The 15210-nt window shown below is 34.3% G+C and overlaps 3 protein-coding genes across 3 annotated transcripts; 2 read left to right on the forward strand and 1 right to left on the reverse strand.

The window, feature by feature from the left end:
* Positions 1-1204: 1204 nt before the first annotated feature.
* On the forward strand, positions 1205-4398 carry LOC114295712 (uncharacterized). The gene is made up of 5 exons (XM_028240019.2): positions 1205-1257; positions 1780-1874; positions 1978-2081; positions 2403-2531; positions 3038-4398. Exons 1-5 carry the CDS (start codon positions 1251-1253, stop codon positions 4317-4319), a joined length of 1617 nt encoding a protein of 538 aa, XP_028095820.2. The 5' UTR covers positions 1205-1250; the 3' UTR covers positions 4320-4398.
* A 3789-nt stretch (positions 4399-8187) lies between these two features.
* Positions 8188-10219, forward strand: LOC114295701 (shaggy-related protein kinase theta-like). Its single transcript, XM_028240009.2, has 5 exons — positions 8188-8340; positions 8966-9016; positions 9087-9182; positions 9288-9371; positions 9980-10219. The coding sequence occupies exons 1-5, from the start codon at positions 8188-8190 to the stop codon at positions 10217-10219; spliced, it is 624 nt and encodes a 207-aa protein (XP_028095810.2).
* A 965-nt stretch (positions 10220-11184) lies between these two features.
* LOC114295686 (Tetratricopeptide repeat (TPR)-like superfamily protein) lies at positions 11185-14724 on the reverse strand. Its single transcript, XM_028239984.2, has 2 exons — positions 11649-14724; positions 11185-11544 (listed from the first exon to the last, which is right to left on the reverse strand). The coding sequence occupies exon 1, from the start codon at positions 14160-14162 to the stop codon at positions 11733-11735; it is 2430 nt and encodes an 809-aa protein (XP_028095785.2). The 5' UTR covers positions 14163-14724; the 3' UTR covers positions 11185-11544; positions 11649-11732.
* Between the last annotated feature and the right edge of the window lie 486 nt (positions 14725-15210).

Raw genomic sequence — 15210 nt, forward strand, 5'->3', positions numbered from 1 at the left:
ACAGAGCCAACCCATAAATATATATATATTATCAAGTCTATTTGTTTCATTCTATTCTACTTTGATCTTGCCTTTTGAACTACGTTTTGGGCTTTACCGTTGCGTAATGAACTAGTTTGATTCAAAATTTTAAATTCTTTCGGTGGGTTTATAGTCGAGATTTGAACTAGGGTTTGGTTCTTCTACTCAATGCTTCATTGAATGTCAATTCATTTGGGCTTTCTTTTCATATAAAAAGCTGATTTAGAGAGAGATAGTTATGGAAGAAGTTAAGGGGTCTGATGCCGAAGCAGAAAAGGATGGTGGAGCTTTGAAGTTTGATGTGAATAGTGATAGTGCTGATCTCAAGCCAGTTTCCCTTCAAGGGTTTGTGTTTTCTGCCTTCATTTTCTTTAATATTGTCTGTTTGGCTAGTGGGAAAATTCAGGAAAAGAAAACGCAACATTTTTGTTTATGTTGTCTGCGTTTACTTTATTTCTAAATTGCCTAGAAAATTGGCCAAAGAAAATAGAACGTTAAAAAGCTGCATTAGCCTATTGGTTCCAAAGCAATTTAATATTTTGAACAAGGAAATTCTAGCTTATTTTCTTTGATGACAAAAGGAAGAAGGAATAAATTTTATTTAATCTATAAAAAAATAGCTTATACTCAGTTGAAAAGTGGAACAAAGTAAAATAAACTCCTTTTTTACTTTTTTTTTTCTTCCCTTTTTGGATTCATTATTTAAATTAAATATAACGTATTAAATTCTTGTAGTTTGTATTAATGGATATCCAGAGTGATAATTTTGTACCATATTTACAGGAGGATAACTGGTCCAACAAGACGATCTTCAATGGGACGCTGGACAGAGGAAGAGGTGGGTTGTTAATCGTTATTTTATTGTTTATTCTAGCCTCCTTTATATATATATATATATATATATATATATATATATATATTGTTTCTTTTTTTATGGGAAGATCACAATTAAAGGAAAAGAAAAGGGAAAATTACAATTCAGTGTAAAAGATCAGAAATAATTACAAATACATGGGGGCACAACTTTTTCTGTACAACAAAACCACAGCAGAAGTTGCAAAACCCCCTACTTTTGGTAAATATTTTCCCCATTTCTTACTGTCCTGTAAGCATTTGTGCTTGTGCTTGTATGTATGGCCAATGATTGAGTATGTCTCTGTTTTCTCTCCGATTTACAGGATAAAATTTTGGCCCTTTCAGTCCAAAAGTTCAAAGGAAGAACCTGGAAAATGATTGGTGAGTGTGATGTTGTTTTACTTGTTTTCAGCCTTTTGCTCATGGAAAATGCAATAGTGTTTTTTTTTCTTAGTACATCCATTTTGTTGGTCATAAAACTAGAACCAGATGTTATTCTTGATTTCAAAAAGTGTTCTGAGAAGCAAACCGGGTTCACTGTTCAAAGCAAAATCACCAGAGCTCCATACTAAATTTTTTTTATGCATTCCTGAAAAGTCCCTAAAATGGTGACCTGTTGTGTTCTAGGACATTGGGCCAAATACACTAAGGCCAACAGTAGGGGGTGGGTATTAAATTTTTTCAAAATAAAAATAAAAATCTTAGAGGGCAACCCTATATTAATTGGAAATATTCTTAACTAATGCTACTATATTAAGAGGGGGTTTTGAAACTTTTGGGAGCGGTTCTGATGCTAGTTAAGTTTTTTGAAGAAAATTTACTGTCAAATTATGTTACTCTCTCTCTCTCTCTCAATTTCTTAAATGTTGACTTGATGGATTAACAACCTGTGATCTTCCACAGCCGAAAGCATACCTAATCGAACAGATGTTCAGTGTCTTCACCGCTGGCAGAAAGTTCTTCATCCTGATCTTGTTAAAGGACCTTGGACCAAAGAGGTGCAAATCAATTGTTGTTAATTGTCTGTATTCTGATGAGAATCAGAATCTGTATTTATATGGTTCATGACTGTTGTTATGTCTTTCTTGTTGGCTTCGCCAGGAAGATGGAATTATCATTGAGCAGGTTGGGAAACAAGGGAATACAAAGTGGTCTGAGATAGCAAAATATCTGCCAGGCCGCATAGGCAAGCAATGCCGAGAAAGGTAGTTAGCAACAGCTGGTGCATTGAATCCCCAGAACGTAATGTTGAGGCTGTGTTGGATTTTGAATTCGTGGAAGGATAAAAAGGAACAGGAAAAGTGAAACAAATTTGGCTTCTACTTCATTCCCTTTTCATTTCCCGTTTCTTCTCTCTTCACAAATCCAAAATCCAAACACAAGAATATTGGACACATTTTACTTTTGAATACTGCTTAGTCCTCTCTGGTAATTCAAAGTCACTAGTTTAGCTCTAGTTCATAGTGTTTTGAGACATACATTTCTTTTATTAAGAAAAGTTAAAAAGTAAATTATTGCTTGTGCAGGTGGTACAACCATTTGAATCCAGGGATAAACAAAGGTCCATGGACTGAAAAGGAGGAATTGGAACTTATTAGAGCCCACAAAATATATGGGAACAGATGGGCAGAAATAGCAAAGATTCTACATGGAAGGTAATGGTTCATTAAAGATTGCTTTTATGTGAAAAATCTTGATGGATGGTAGCTGTATGAGCCTATCATATTTTCTTGCATAGTGTAGATTATGGGGCCAAGCAATCCATTCTCTACTGACTAACCACGTATAGTGGATTGACTGCCACAAACACAAGTTCAAGTACAATGCTAAAGCCTACCCTAATACCAATTGGTTTTAGGGTGAACTGGTGAAACTTGGGACCAACAATTGGTATCTGAGCCTTAGGTCTCGTGTTCAAGTCACCAAGGGTGGTTCCTCATGGGGGGATTGTTAGGTTCCTTGTGTTTTGGAAGTTACAGAAGGTTTTAATGGGATATTGTCATTGTACGAGTTATATGCAGTAGATCTCATTTGCATCATAAATATAGTCCCCTACATTAATGGAGAACATAATCAAAACCTGTGTGCATGTATGCTGATAGAGTGTGTAGTATAGCTAATGAGGAATTTATTTTGTCTGTTTCTTTATTGGGATTAACAGGACTGAAAATGCAATAAAAAATCATTGGAACTGCTCCATGAAGAAGAAATTGAATTTGTATTCAACATCTGGCACTGTTTCGAGTCATCCTGGATTCAATGACTGTGATAAAGAAAGCGCAAAGTTTGAGCCCATAAAACAGCAACTTGGCACACCATTCTCTTATGAGCAGAGGATTGACTATGAAAGAACGGTGGACACGTCTCTAAAATTGGTTCTTGGAAATGGTAAAGGAAGAGGGAATCATCCACAATCTTTCAAGCAAGGAGATTGTAGAATTCCTCAAGAGGGTTCATATTCAGTAACCCCTCCATTTAGGGCACATGGCTGGATTGGCGAACAACGCCAAGATGGAAATAACAACGTTAAAAACTCAGGCAACCCACATCAGATAATTGCTAACCAGCCCAATGCTCATGTGAATCCCTTGAGTTCATATAAGCATACCTGTAGTTCCTGGAGTTCATATAAGCACACCCAAAACCCCTTGAGTTCAAATCCTCACTTGGATGTGACTGGTCATATTGGGCATAACTATACTCCTTGTGAAGCTGCTCTTCCTGTCACCAGTAAAAAGTTTCTTATGTTTCCGGAAAGAACACATGGCAACATGTTGTCTGTGAATTGCTTAGGTAGTGGAGATTCTGGACTTTCTAGTCAGACTCACAATTCTCCCTCATTCAGGCCGAATTATGAAAGTAACAAGAAAAGCAGTGATCCTGAAACGCCTTCAAAATTAATTGATAAAAGTCTTGGTGGGTTGTGTTATGAGCCACTTCAGGAGGAGGATTTGAACATTTTTGTGAAGACTGGTGAATTTTTGAGTACAGATAGCTATATTCGGTTACCATTAACTCCGACTTCCTTTTGTACCCCGAAGACAAATGAGAAGCATAAGTCTACTGATTATAGCAGCCCAGAATCAATATTGAGGAGTGCAGCGATGAGTTTTAAGAACATGCCATCCATTCTAAGAAAACGGGGCCTTAGAAATTCCAATCAAGCTAGCATTACGTGTTGCAGCAATTGCACAACAGAAGAAAATGCTGATACAACTATCAACGGTTCAGTTCTTCCAAATGCGAAGCAGCCTTTTTTCTCTCCCCCAAAGGCTCAGAAGCTTGAAAACTCAGCTGCAATAAGATCTGTAGAAAAACGCCTTGAATATGCATTTGATAATGTATCTGATTCTGCCAATTGTACAGTGAATGTATCGGTTGAAGCTGATGCTTCTGGCAAAAATCAAGACTCAGATGTCTCGGTTACTTGTTTGGGAGACTGAATTTATGCTGCTTGACTCTGCAGAGAATTTTGACTCCGATTTGATTTTGGTGAGTTCTTTTAGCTTCATATGTTTTGCTTTCATGCTTAGCTACTTTCCAAGTACCTCTTAACACGTTAATCACATTCACCATAATTTTTGTTCCTAATTTATTAAGAAAACCCTCCTTATGAATGCAAGATTTTTATTTGGTTTTTGGGCATACCGTCTATTTTTCTGCATTTGTATTTGTGATCAACACATGATGTGTTGTGAAGTGGAATTGAAACAATGACAGTTAATAGGTTCTAAAACTATAATTTGACTCTCTTTTTTTTTTCACAGGTAAATTTATTACATTTCATACATGTACATAGGGTATATATCAAGGTAGCATGGATTGCTGACTCCCAAAGATTTGATTGAGGCTTCCACGATGAAGAGGGTATGTGGGTAACATATTTGGTTGAATGTCAACCATTCATGATTATAGAGAAATTATATGGTAGATGAAAATCGATGCTCAGGACATTAATACATTGATATTTTAATTTTCTCTATATAATTTTTTTAGTTTTTTAGTGTTTTTGATGCTAGATACTACTTCGCTTCCACATGGTTTGTTTGGGTGAGTTCATTATGTCTAGTGAAATTTGAAAATAAGCAAAATATGAATGTTTACACCATTTCATTTTTTATCCCAATGAATTAAGTGAATGAAATTTCAGGACCCCAAAATTGCACACTTGGGGATTTTTTTGGTTTTTTTGTATTTTTTCATCTTGAGTAAAAATAAAAATAAAAATAAAAAATTAATCATTTTTTTTTTTAAACTTTTTAGATACATTTAATCCAAATATATACTTAGAAAGTAAAATATTTGGGAAGAAATTTAGAAGAAAAAAATTTTAAATACAAAAATATACTTATTTTTTGTTTTTATATGTAAGTCGTAATAGATGGACTTATTGTTCAATAGGTCTTGTAAGAATTAATGACGTTTCTCATCAAATACTATTAAAAAATATCACTAATTGTTAATTTTCAGAGATAGTTTGACAATTGTCACAAAAAAATGTCACTAATTCTAATTTTTAACGATAATTTAAAAAAATATCACAAAAAAGGTTGCTAATTTTTAATTTTTAGTGACAGTTTAAAAAATTTGTCACAGAAAAATGTCACTAATTGTAAATTTTAGAGACAATATATAAAAACTATGACAAAAAAAATTCACTAATTGTCAATTTTTAGTGATGTATGCAAAAATTCGTCACAAAAAATTATTTTTAGCAATGATTTTATTAGGACTTATTTTCAATAAGATTTTATGGGAATTAAGTCAAATTATTAAAAATTATTGGTAGTTTACCCTTTGTTTTTTGTTTTGAGTGATTTTTATTAGATTTCTTCACAAATAAATTACTTTTTAAGTGCACCTAAATTAACTGAATTTAAAAAGTAAAAAAAAAAAAAAACTGATTCGCATATATTACAAAAAAAAAAAAAAAAAATTACTAAAGATAAAAAAATAAAAATAAAAATAAAAATAACTAAACACATAATTTGAGTCTAAAAACCAAACAGAGTGATTTGGAGTGCAAGTTCTAGTTGAAAGATTCAGTTTGAATGAATTAGAAACATTGAATCAAGAAAAATTCTCACTCATATTCAAGCTGGACAGATTTGAAGATGAACAATTGAGACATTGATGCTTGATAATACGTTAAAGATTTATTTATTTATTTTTCCATCAACACATTAGAATTTTTTTTTTTTTTTTTTTCAATTTTGTCATTTCAATCGTTGTAGAAAATTCACTTTGTTTCTATTTGTTCTTAAGATGATAATGTGCGAGGTAGAAATATAAGTATTATACAATTTGATTTTAAATATGTATAAAAAATTTGATTTGATATGAATTATTTCAATACATTTACACATCTTATTATGATCATTTTATTTATTTATTTATTTATTATAATTTGAACCGTTTATTTTTGTAGAGTTCATCAAGTACTTTATGCATGTCAAAAATCATATGGATCGGATATCAATAACCATGTGATCGAATTATATTTATCATAAAAAAATTAAACAATACGTTTTTCTTTTGAGAAATAGTATAAAAAATATGCAATTCGATAACATAACTACCGATATCATATCAATATAATTTTTGATATGCATGAAGTACTCAACGAATCTTACAAAATAAACGGTTTGAACCATAAAAATAAGCCTATAATAAGTCATCCAACATATTGAGGCATAACAATTAGTGCGATGCCCTTGGCATAACAACAACCGCATGCCCCATAAGTGTTATCAATCAAGAGAAATGCTTTTCTTTTCTTTATAAATCATCCAATCTAAACGAGTTGTAAGCAGTGGTAGAACTAGGGATTTTGTTCAAGAGGGGCTTACGTATATGTATAAAAAATATTGAATTAGTTTCAATACATTATTAATTAAACATAATTTCTTATACAAGCATTGTGAAGGAAGTGTTTCACAAGAAAACTAAATAAATCTAACAAATAGTTTTTTAATTTTTAAAAATTTTGAACTATTCATTAGATCTCAGTATAAAATCAGTTAAACCACTCTTTTAAGCTATTTTATTGATTAACATAATCTAATAAATAAAAAGTAATGATTAAGACATAACCCTCAAATTTACATTGACGTGGAATGTTACATTTTAATTGATTTATTTAGAAATCAATTAATTAAGACCCAACTCTTGCCATGTCATTGTAGATAAATTTAAGAGTGAAATTCTAAGTTCTCTAGCATTATTACTCATAAAAATGTATACTACCATTTGATTTTTAAAATTAAAACAAGAAGGACATGACCTCTCATGTTAATATAAAATGGGTAAATTACAAATACACCCTTGAGATTTTATTAAAATACGAATCGCCCTCTGTGGTTTTGAAAATTACATTCTAGCCACTGAGGTTTCTAATTTCATAGCAAATTGCTCCTTTTATTAATAAATCATCAAGTCAATTAACAGTTTTTAATGATATTAAAAATATGTTTCAATTAATAATTTAAGTAATTTTATTATTATATAAGAAAACAATTATAAATTTTATTTTTTCAGTTAATTCTATTAAATAAAAAATTCTAATAAGGGGTATTTGTAATTTTTCAAATCACATGAACCAATCTGTATTTTAAGCAAACTTCAGGGGGTGTATTTGTAATTTATCCTAATAAAATCAGCCTGATAAAATTGATGTTATTATTTTTAAATATAAAATAATTAGAGGTCATTTTATTATATATTGTAAAATACTAATGAAATAGAAAGTTATTAAGGTAATTTTTATAAAATTAAGAAATTATCTCATTATATATTTTATAAATACTAAAAATATAAAATTAATAACAAATTATCAAAAATCGGAGGGCTCCTCCTGGCCCCTACACAATTCCACCCTTGGCTGTAAGTCACGGTTCGAGTTCTAATGTCTTATTTTGCTCGATAGGCAAGTCTAGTAAGCAGTTGCATGTATGCAAATTTACACTACTCAAATGAGTTCAAAACACCATGGCTAAGCACAGTACTTAGAGAAAAAGGAAAAAAAAAAAAAAAAAGGTTTTTGTATGATCCCTCTTTTCAGTGTAAGGGATTAATAACAATTGCCAATGCCAGCTAAAAAAGAATAATTTAGTCATTCAAAAAGATATATAATCGACAGATATGATAAGAGAGTTAGAGCTGCGCAGCTCAACTGAGCTAGCAAAAAAAAGAAAAAAAAAAAAAAGGAAAAAGACAAAACACAACAAGAAAAAAAATAAATTAATGCTATTTTAGAGCTCTAAAACATCTTTCATATAATCTATAGCTGATTCAGTAGTGATGTGTTGCTAAATGCGCATAACTTCACAGACCACCGGGATTGGTGGCCCAGTGGTGAAGGCATTGTCTTCCCACAGCAGTGAATCAAGTTCGACTCCTGGGGGGCACAGAATGCTGGATTTTCCAGTGCTTCTGTTCAGAGATGTCGCGCTGTATTCAGATCCGGTTACCTTGGGGTCTGGGCCCACGGATACCATGATGACACATGATACATAAAGATATACAAGAACATAAACACTCTTCATAGCAATCATTATCAAAAGGCCTTAATTACCTCATTGAACTCCCTTGCTTGTGGAAGCATATTTAAACCAGTTGTTCCATCCAGAACTGAAAGGATCTCCTATAAAGATTAGGAAATAATTGTGGATAAAAACTGAATTACCACATGACAAAGGAAGACATAAATTTGGTGAAGTCGAAAAGGACTCTCCATCGCATGATCCAGATATGATGAATACAAAAATGTTATGCACCATCTTGTGACACCAGGAGACAAATCAAACACAACATAAAAGATACATTAATAGCAGATATAGAACTCTTTCAAGAGAAAGGTCAATGCAACTATTAAATTTAGAATTCCATTTAAGTGACTAGAAGCTAATTGCAAGCATCAAGAAGGGGAAAGGAAATAGGGTTTGGCACCAGGCAGTATATATATGATATATCTATGTTATACAAGCACACATATATAACTGTAAAATTGTTGTTGCTGAACTTCATTTGTATTTGGGAATATGTTATGGGGCTGGTTCCTGATGCATATTGAATGTGGTTTGATGTGCAGCCTCTGTTTCCGGGAGAAAGTGGGGTTGATCAGCTTGTGGAAATTATTAAGGTTCCAAGTGATTTATTTGTTTCGCGCATTCTCTTATTAACTTTTTTTTTCTTGAGTGGTTCTGCTTTAGATATTGGGGACACCAACTAGAGAGGAAATTAGATGCATGAATCCAAATTACACGGAGTTCAAATTTCCTCATATCAAAGCTCACCCATGGCACCAAGTTTGTTAGAAATTCCACATGGAGGATGCATCTTTGATTCATTTTCATCGATAATGAGTGCATTACTTTCATGACACACAAACCTAATGAACTTGCATTTTCTAGGTTTTTCACAAGCAAATGCCACCCAAAGCTGTGGATCTTGTGTCGAGGCTGCTCCAATATTCACCAAATCTACACTGCACTGCTGTAAGAAATTTGATATTTGCTTGTTATATATCAAATAGAAAAATCATTACACACAAGACATTTATTAAACAGCTCATTGTCAATTTCAGTTTCAATTTGTTCTTGAATTTCTCATGGAGATATTTTATTTGATAAATGGTTTTTACTTTTATTTTGCTTCTAGATTTTGTGAATGCTGTACGTACTTGTGCTCTGTTTGGTTCTTGAATTTGTTAAGGGAAAGGAAAAAAGAATGGAAAAAGAAATTTACGGAAAGTAAAATGAGAGAAGCTATGTTACTACTAGCTTTTGTTTTGTTGGACTGCGAAAACAAGAAGAAAATGGATAGGTGTTTCATAGAAAATCAGTATTTTCTTTTGTTTTCATAGAAAAATGAAATGCACAAGTATGTCATTCTGCGATATCCTAATATAGCATTTTTATATTATATTTTTAATTAGACATTAGCCAAATTGATAAGGAAGTTAACATTGTCTTATGATTGACTATGTAATCAATAGATTATATTGTTATTTTGTATGAATCATATAAAATTTTCTAAACTTGTCGAAGAAAGTGTAAAATGTGGTTTCAAAAGTTGTCTTTTAATCAAAATCTATGACTTTCAGTTGGAGGCAAGTGCACATCCTTTCTTTGATGATTTGAGGGAACCAACTGCAAGCTTGCCAAATGGTAGACCACTCCCTCTCTTCGATTTCACGCCTCAAGTTGAGTACCGTAACTTACATTTTCTTTTCTGGGGGGTTTTGATGGTTCTCTTGCTGATCGTGCCAAAATTTCTCACAGAGCTGGCTGGGGCATTGCATGAATTGCATCAACGTCTTATTCCCGAGCATGTGAGGAAATAAATTTGTGCCAAGAAGTGGCGGTTGTATCTGTAGGCAATGTAGATGAGTTTTTGGATGCTTAGTTACCCGCACTATGCCAAGTAATCCACGAGGCACCATTCTTTGGACTTCCACAGTATATTTCTGATGAAACCAGTGACTCAGGGTTATGGTTCGCTCGTCAAGGCAGACTTTGACAAAGAAATATGCTACAGAATCATGATGTGCTTCGCTATGTGGTTTTTTTGTTCTTTTCATCTACCGTTATAGATGAGTTGTCATGATTTTTTTGTTTTTTGTATGTCCTAGTTATATGCATTTTGTATGCGTCCACACTTGGAATGGATACTACTAACAAAACAAGGTGATCTAGATGGGTTTAGGATGCTGCCGTTCAATGTATGCTCTGTTCTCTTTTGGTGTTATCAAAGAAATTTGAGTTTCCATTTAATTTCGGGCCTGTTATTCCTTTGCTATTTTTCATTTTCCGGTGTGCTTCATCTTACTGTGGCTGGACCAGAGTTGAATTGCAAATGGATTTGTTTTCAAATGGCGATTGTAGTAGAATGTTAATTATGATTGGCTATACTGTAATATATTGTTATAGATTAGGAGTATAGAAAAGTTAAATTTAGGGTTGCAACTCAGTCAGATTTTGTCCAATCCGAGTATAATTGTGTTAGTTGTTTATCTAATGAATATGATCTAACACTTCAGATTGATGTAGCACCATACAATGATTAATATTCTAAGCATATATTTATTTTTATAATTCATGGTTTGAATATGAATTACCGAACGAAAATCCTATCAAGTACCTAACCAAGGTATAAGCCAAATTATGCATTTTTGTTCAGAGTAATAAATAACCGAATCATGAATTTTGTATAGTAGTTGATATCAAAATGAAATCCATGAAAGAATTGCTAAAGAGTAATTTGGACAATCCAATTCAAAAATTTCCTAAATCGTATCCCTAAAAGAAATTAGAAAAAGAGAAACTCCAATCTATATAATAAGAGTGAAAAAGCAGAGTTCATAAATAATTCTGAAATTGACTGATACTCTTGAGTCCCATCTGTAATTTTACAAGTGAATTGTGCAGGGGGTTTGGTAGTTGGGAGATTCAAATACTCCAGACCGGTTACTAATCTAGTATACCTATATATTAGGCCTCTTTTGCCACCACTCCACTACTGGCTCGGATCCAATACTTAACTTCCAAGTTTTCTTCCAACATGAGAGATAACGAAGACGATGAAATTACCTTCACCTGAAGTTGTGGTGTATCATCCATTCTCTTAGCTACACCAGACTTAAAGCTTACCAGCCCCTTGGTTTTTGATCTGCATTGTAACATCTAGTTTTCAATGAGAGTGAACACAACATCTTCATATACACTAAAACATTACAGGCAAAGGGAAAGAAGAAGGGTTGAGAAAGTTTAAACCTTTAAGCATTGTCGCAGTTGAAGTCACAAACTTGTCTCCAGAATGGAAGCTAGAGAGGAAAAACAAGTCAGAAGATAGACTTTCTACCAATAATCCCCACAAGAACACATTCCTTCTCTGAAATGGTGAAAACAATTTGAATCCCTTAAAATAATATGACGCTGAAAAACCCTTGAAATAAACTTCATAGCGGTATGGCAATCCCCACAGACACGAAGGTTCTTATAAATCCTAATGGGTGCCCCCTGTGGCACAAAGAGAAGCCCGAAAGCAACAGCCAACTTCTCACTGTGATAAGAAAGACCAAGTTCCTTACCCTCTTCATCTACATCATGAAGTGCAAAATTCATGTCGGGTACATACCCGGCCTCCTTAATCATTATCATAATCTCATCGATCTTCAAATAAATCTGCTCTGTCTTTGGATGACTTCGATCTTCAGACATAAACGTGTGAACCGTGCTGTTCATCTCAATCCAACTACGTCCGGGCTCCTTACAGACCCCCCTCGATTTCATCAATCTTCTTAATCTCGCAGCATCGTCCCAAAAACCAGCTGCAGAATAGATATTAGATAACAAAACGTAAGGCACAGCGTTTTGGGGCTCCAATTCAAAGAGGGCCTTCGCTGCCCTCTCAGCCAGTTCTAAATTCCCATGTACTCTACATGCACTAAGCAATGCTTTCCACACAGTAGCATCAGGTTCAACGTCCATTTGATTCAGTAACTCCTTGGCCTCATTCATCTTCCCCGAGCGCCCTAGAAGATCAATTATGCATGCATAGTGATCAGGACCCGGTTTTATCCCATAAACTTTATCCATAGATTCAAAATATTCGCGCCCCTGTTCTACAAGGCCTGCATGGCTGCAAGCAAATAGTAAGCCAATAAAAGTAATGAAGTCGGGTTTCGTGCCACTTACTATCATCTCATTGTAAAGTGCCAGAGAGTCCTTTCCTTTACCATTTTGAGCATAACCGACGATAAGAGCAGTCCAAGTAATAACATCCCGAATTCTCATCAAGTTGAAAACTTCATTAGCATCTTCTATGCAACCACATTTTGCGTACATGGCTACAAGGGAATTATCCACTGATAAGGTCGACTCAAGGCCCGATTTCATAAAGTTGGCATGAACTTGTTGCCCAAATTCCAGAACTGTCAATTCTGCACAGGCACTCAAGACACTGGCGATGACAATTTGATCAGGTTCAACCCCTACAAGTCTCATTTCACAAAACAACTTGAGAGCAATTTCGTGGGATCCGTTATATGCATAACCAGTGACTAGGGAAGTCCATGAGATTACATCTTTGTCTGTCATATGGTTAAAAACTTCAAAGGCAGAACACAAATCTTCCCCTTTTGCATACACGTCGACAAGAGCATTGCTTACAAGCTTGTAATCCTCAAACCCAGTTTTGACAATCAAACAATGGACGGATTTTGCATTTTTCATATCTTTTATGGAAGCACAAGAATTTAGAACAGAAGGGTACGTGAAATCATCAATACCCATATCTCTTGCATGCATTTTCTTGAATAACAGCAATGCTTCCTTTTCAAAGCCCTGCCTAACGCACCCAACTACCATGGAATTCCAAGAAACCACATTGTCACCTTCCATAGTCTCTAACGCTCTCCTAGCACTATTCAAGTCTCCGCATTTTGCATACATATCAACCAAAGCACTTTCAACAAACATATTGGCCTCAAAACCAGTCTGAATTATGTGACCATGCACTTGTGCCCCAAAACGACGAGCTGAAACTGCAGCACAAGCTGTCAACACACTTGGAAAAGTATACTGGTTGGATACTACCCCTTCAGCTTGCATGTCTCGGAAGCACTTAATTGCTCTAAGCCCATCGTTGCTTTGAGAGTACCCAGTAATCATGGCAGTCCACAAAACATGACTTTTCCGATCAGGTGTTGCTTCAAAAATATACTGGGCTTCTACAATGCAGCTGCATTTTGCATACATGTCAACAAGACCAGTGTTAACAAAAGCATTAGAGTTAAATTGGGTCTTTATGGCATGAGCATGAATTTGTTCCCCTCTTGAAAGCAAGGAATTTGAAGAACACATCCTGAGAAGACTGCCCAATGTGAACTGACTTGGCTTCTGCCCCTCATACTGCATTTGCCAAAACAAATAGAAAGCTTCAGTTTCGCACCCATATCGACAATACCCAGAAATGAGAGACGACCAAGTAATCGAACACTTGTTTGGAGTCTCATCAAAGAGTTGTTTAGCTTCATCAAGTCTTCCTGAATGTGCGTAAGCAGCAATCATTGTGTTCCAAGTAAAATCGTCTCGTTCATACATTTTGTCAAACATTTGGCGGGCTTCATCGAGTTGACCCGATTTCCATAACCCATTGAGATTTCTATTCAATTCATATATCGGAGGTACATTGCTAACTGAATTCAGACAGCTGTGAAAGCTATGACACAGTTCTATGCCCACATAACGCAAGGAATTCAATTGCTTCAAGTTAAATTTGTACATAACCAACCACCAACTTTTCCCCTATTTGGGCTGTTCAATACTGAACATAGCATGAACTATTTGTTCTATAAAAAAAGCTATTAATCATAAGAATCAAAAAGGTTGTTGGGTATGGGGCTAAAACAGATGAAATTACGGTGGTGGTGTCTAGTGTGAGATGCTATGAGAGGTATGAAATGTTATCACAACAACAACAACCAAAGATGCTGAACATTAATTTCAAATTAGGACAGACTTAGCTCAATTGTATTGTTGGCTAAAGAATAGTTTTGGCTCCAGGTGACATAGAATAGACAGTGAAGTTAATTTTGATTATTAGAAAATTACGTTGATAGAAGAAATGGGTGTTGTAGCGTTTGGCGTCGGTTATGGAGAACAGTGGTCGTGGCTCCGTAAACAGAGTTGGAGACAGTGCCAGAGACACAAACAGCGACTGAAAGTGGATACCGGAGGTGGCGACCAGAAAACGGAAACAGAGAGGGGGCCTGACTGAGACCAGATGCGAGAGAGAGAGAGAGAGAGAGAGAGGAGGGAAAGTGTAGAGAAAATTGTAACACAAAACGACTTGGTTAGGGTCTAAGCCGGGCTAAAGCCTATGGCCCATCGGCCTTGTTTGTTTGTTTGTTTTCTTTGTTTTACTCTCGAGTTTTTTTAAAAAAATATTCTAAAAAAAAAAATTTAAAGAATTAACTCACTTTTCAAATTATTTGGGAAACTAATTTTTTGAAATTACATTTTCAACATGCAATTTCACCTTGAAATCGCATGTTAAAAATGCAATTTATGATGACATGGTGAAATTGCGTGTTCAACATGCAATTTTAAGATGAAATTGCATGTTGAAAATGCAATTTCAATTTCAAAATCACATTTTCAAAATGCGATTTCAAAAGCAGGTTAATTTTTCAAATAGTTTAAAAAGTGGATCAATTCTCTAAATTGTTTTTTTTTTTAGAATATTAAAAAAAAAACTCCATTTACTTCATCTCTCTTTTTCTTTTTCTTTTTTCCTTTATTATTTTTTTCGGGAAATTATACCCCACACACC

Source organism: Camellia sinensis, chromosome 5 (genome assembly GCF_055761805.1).
Source record: "Camellia sinensis isolate YWXY chromosome 5, ASM5576180v1, whole genome shotgun sequence".
NCBI classification, from domain to species: domain Eukaryota; kingdom Viridiplantae; phylum Streptophyta; class Magnoliopsida; order Ericales; family Theaceae; genus Camellia; species Camellia sinensis.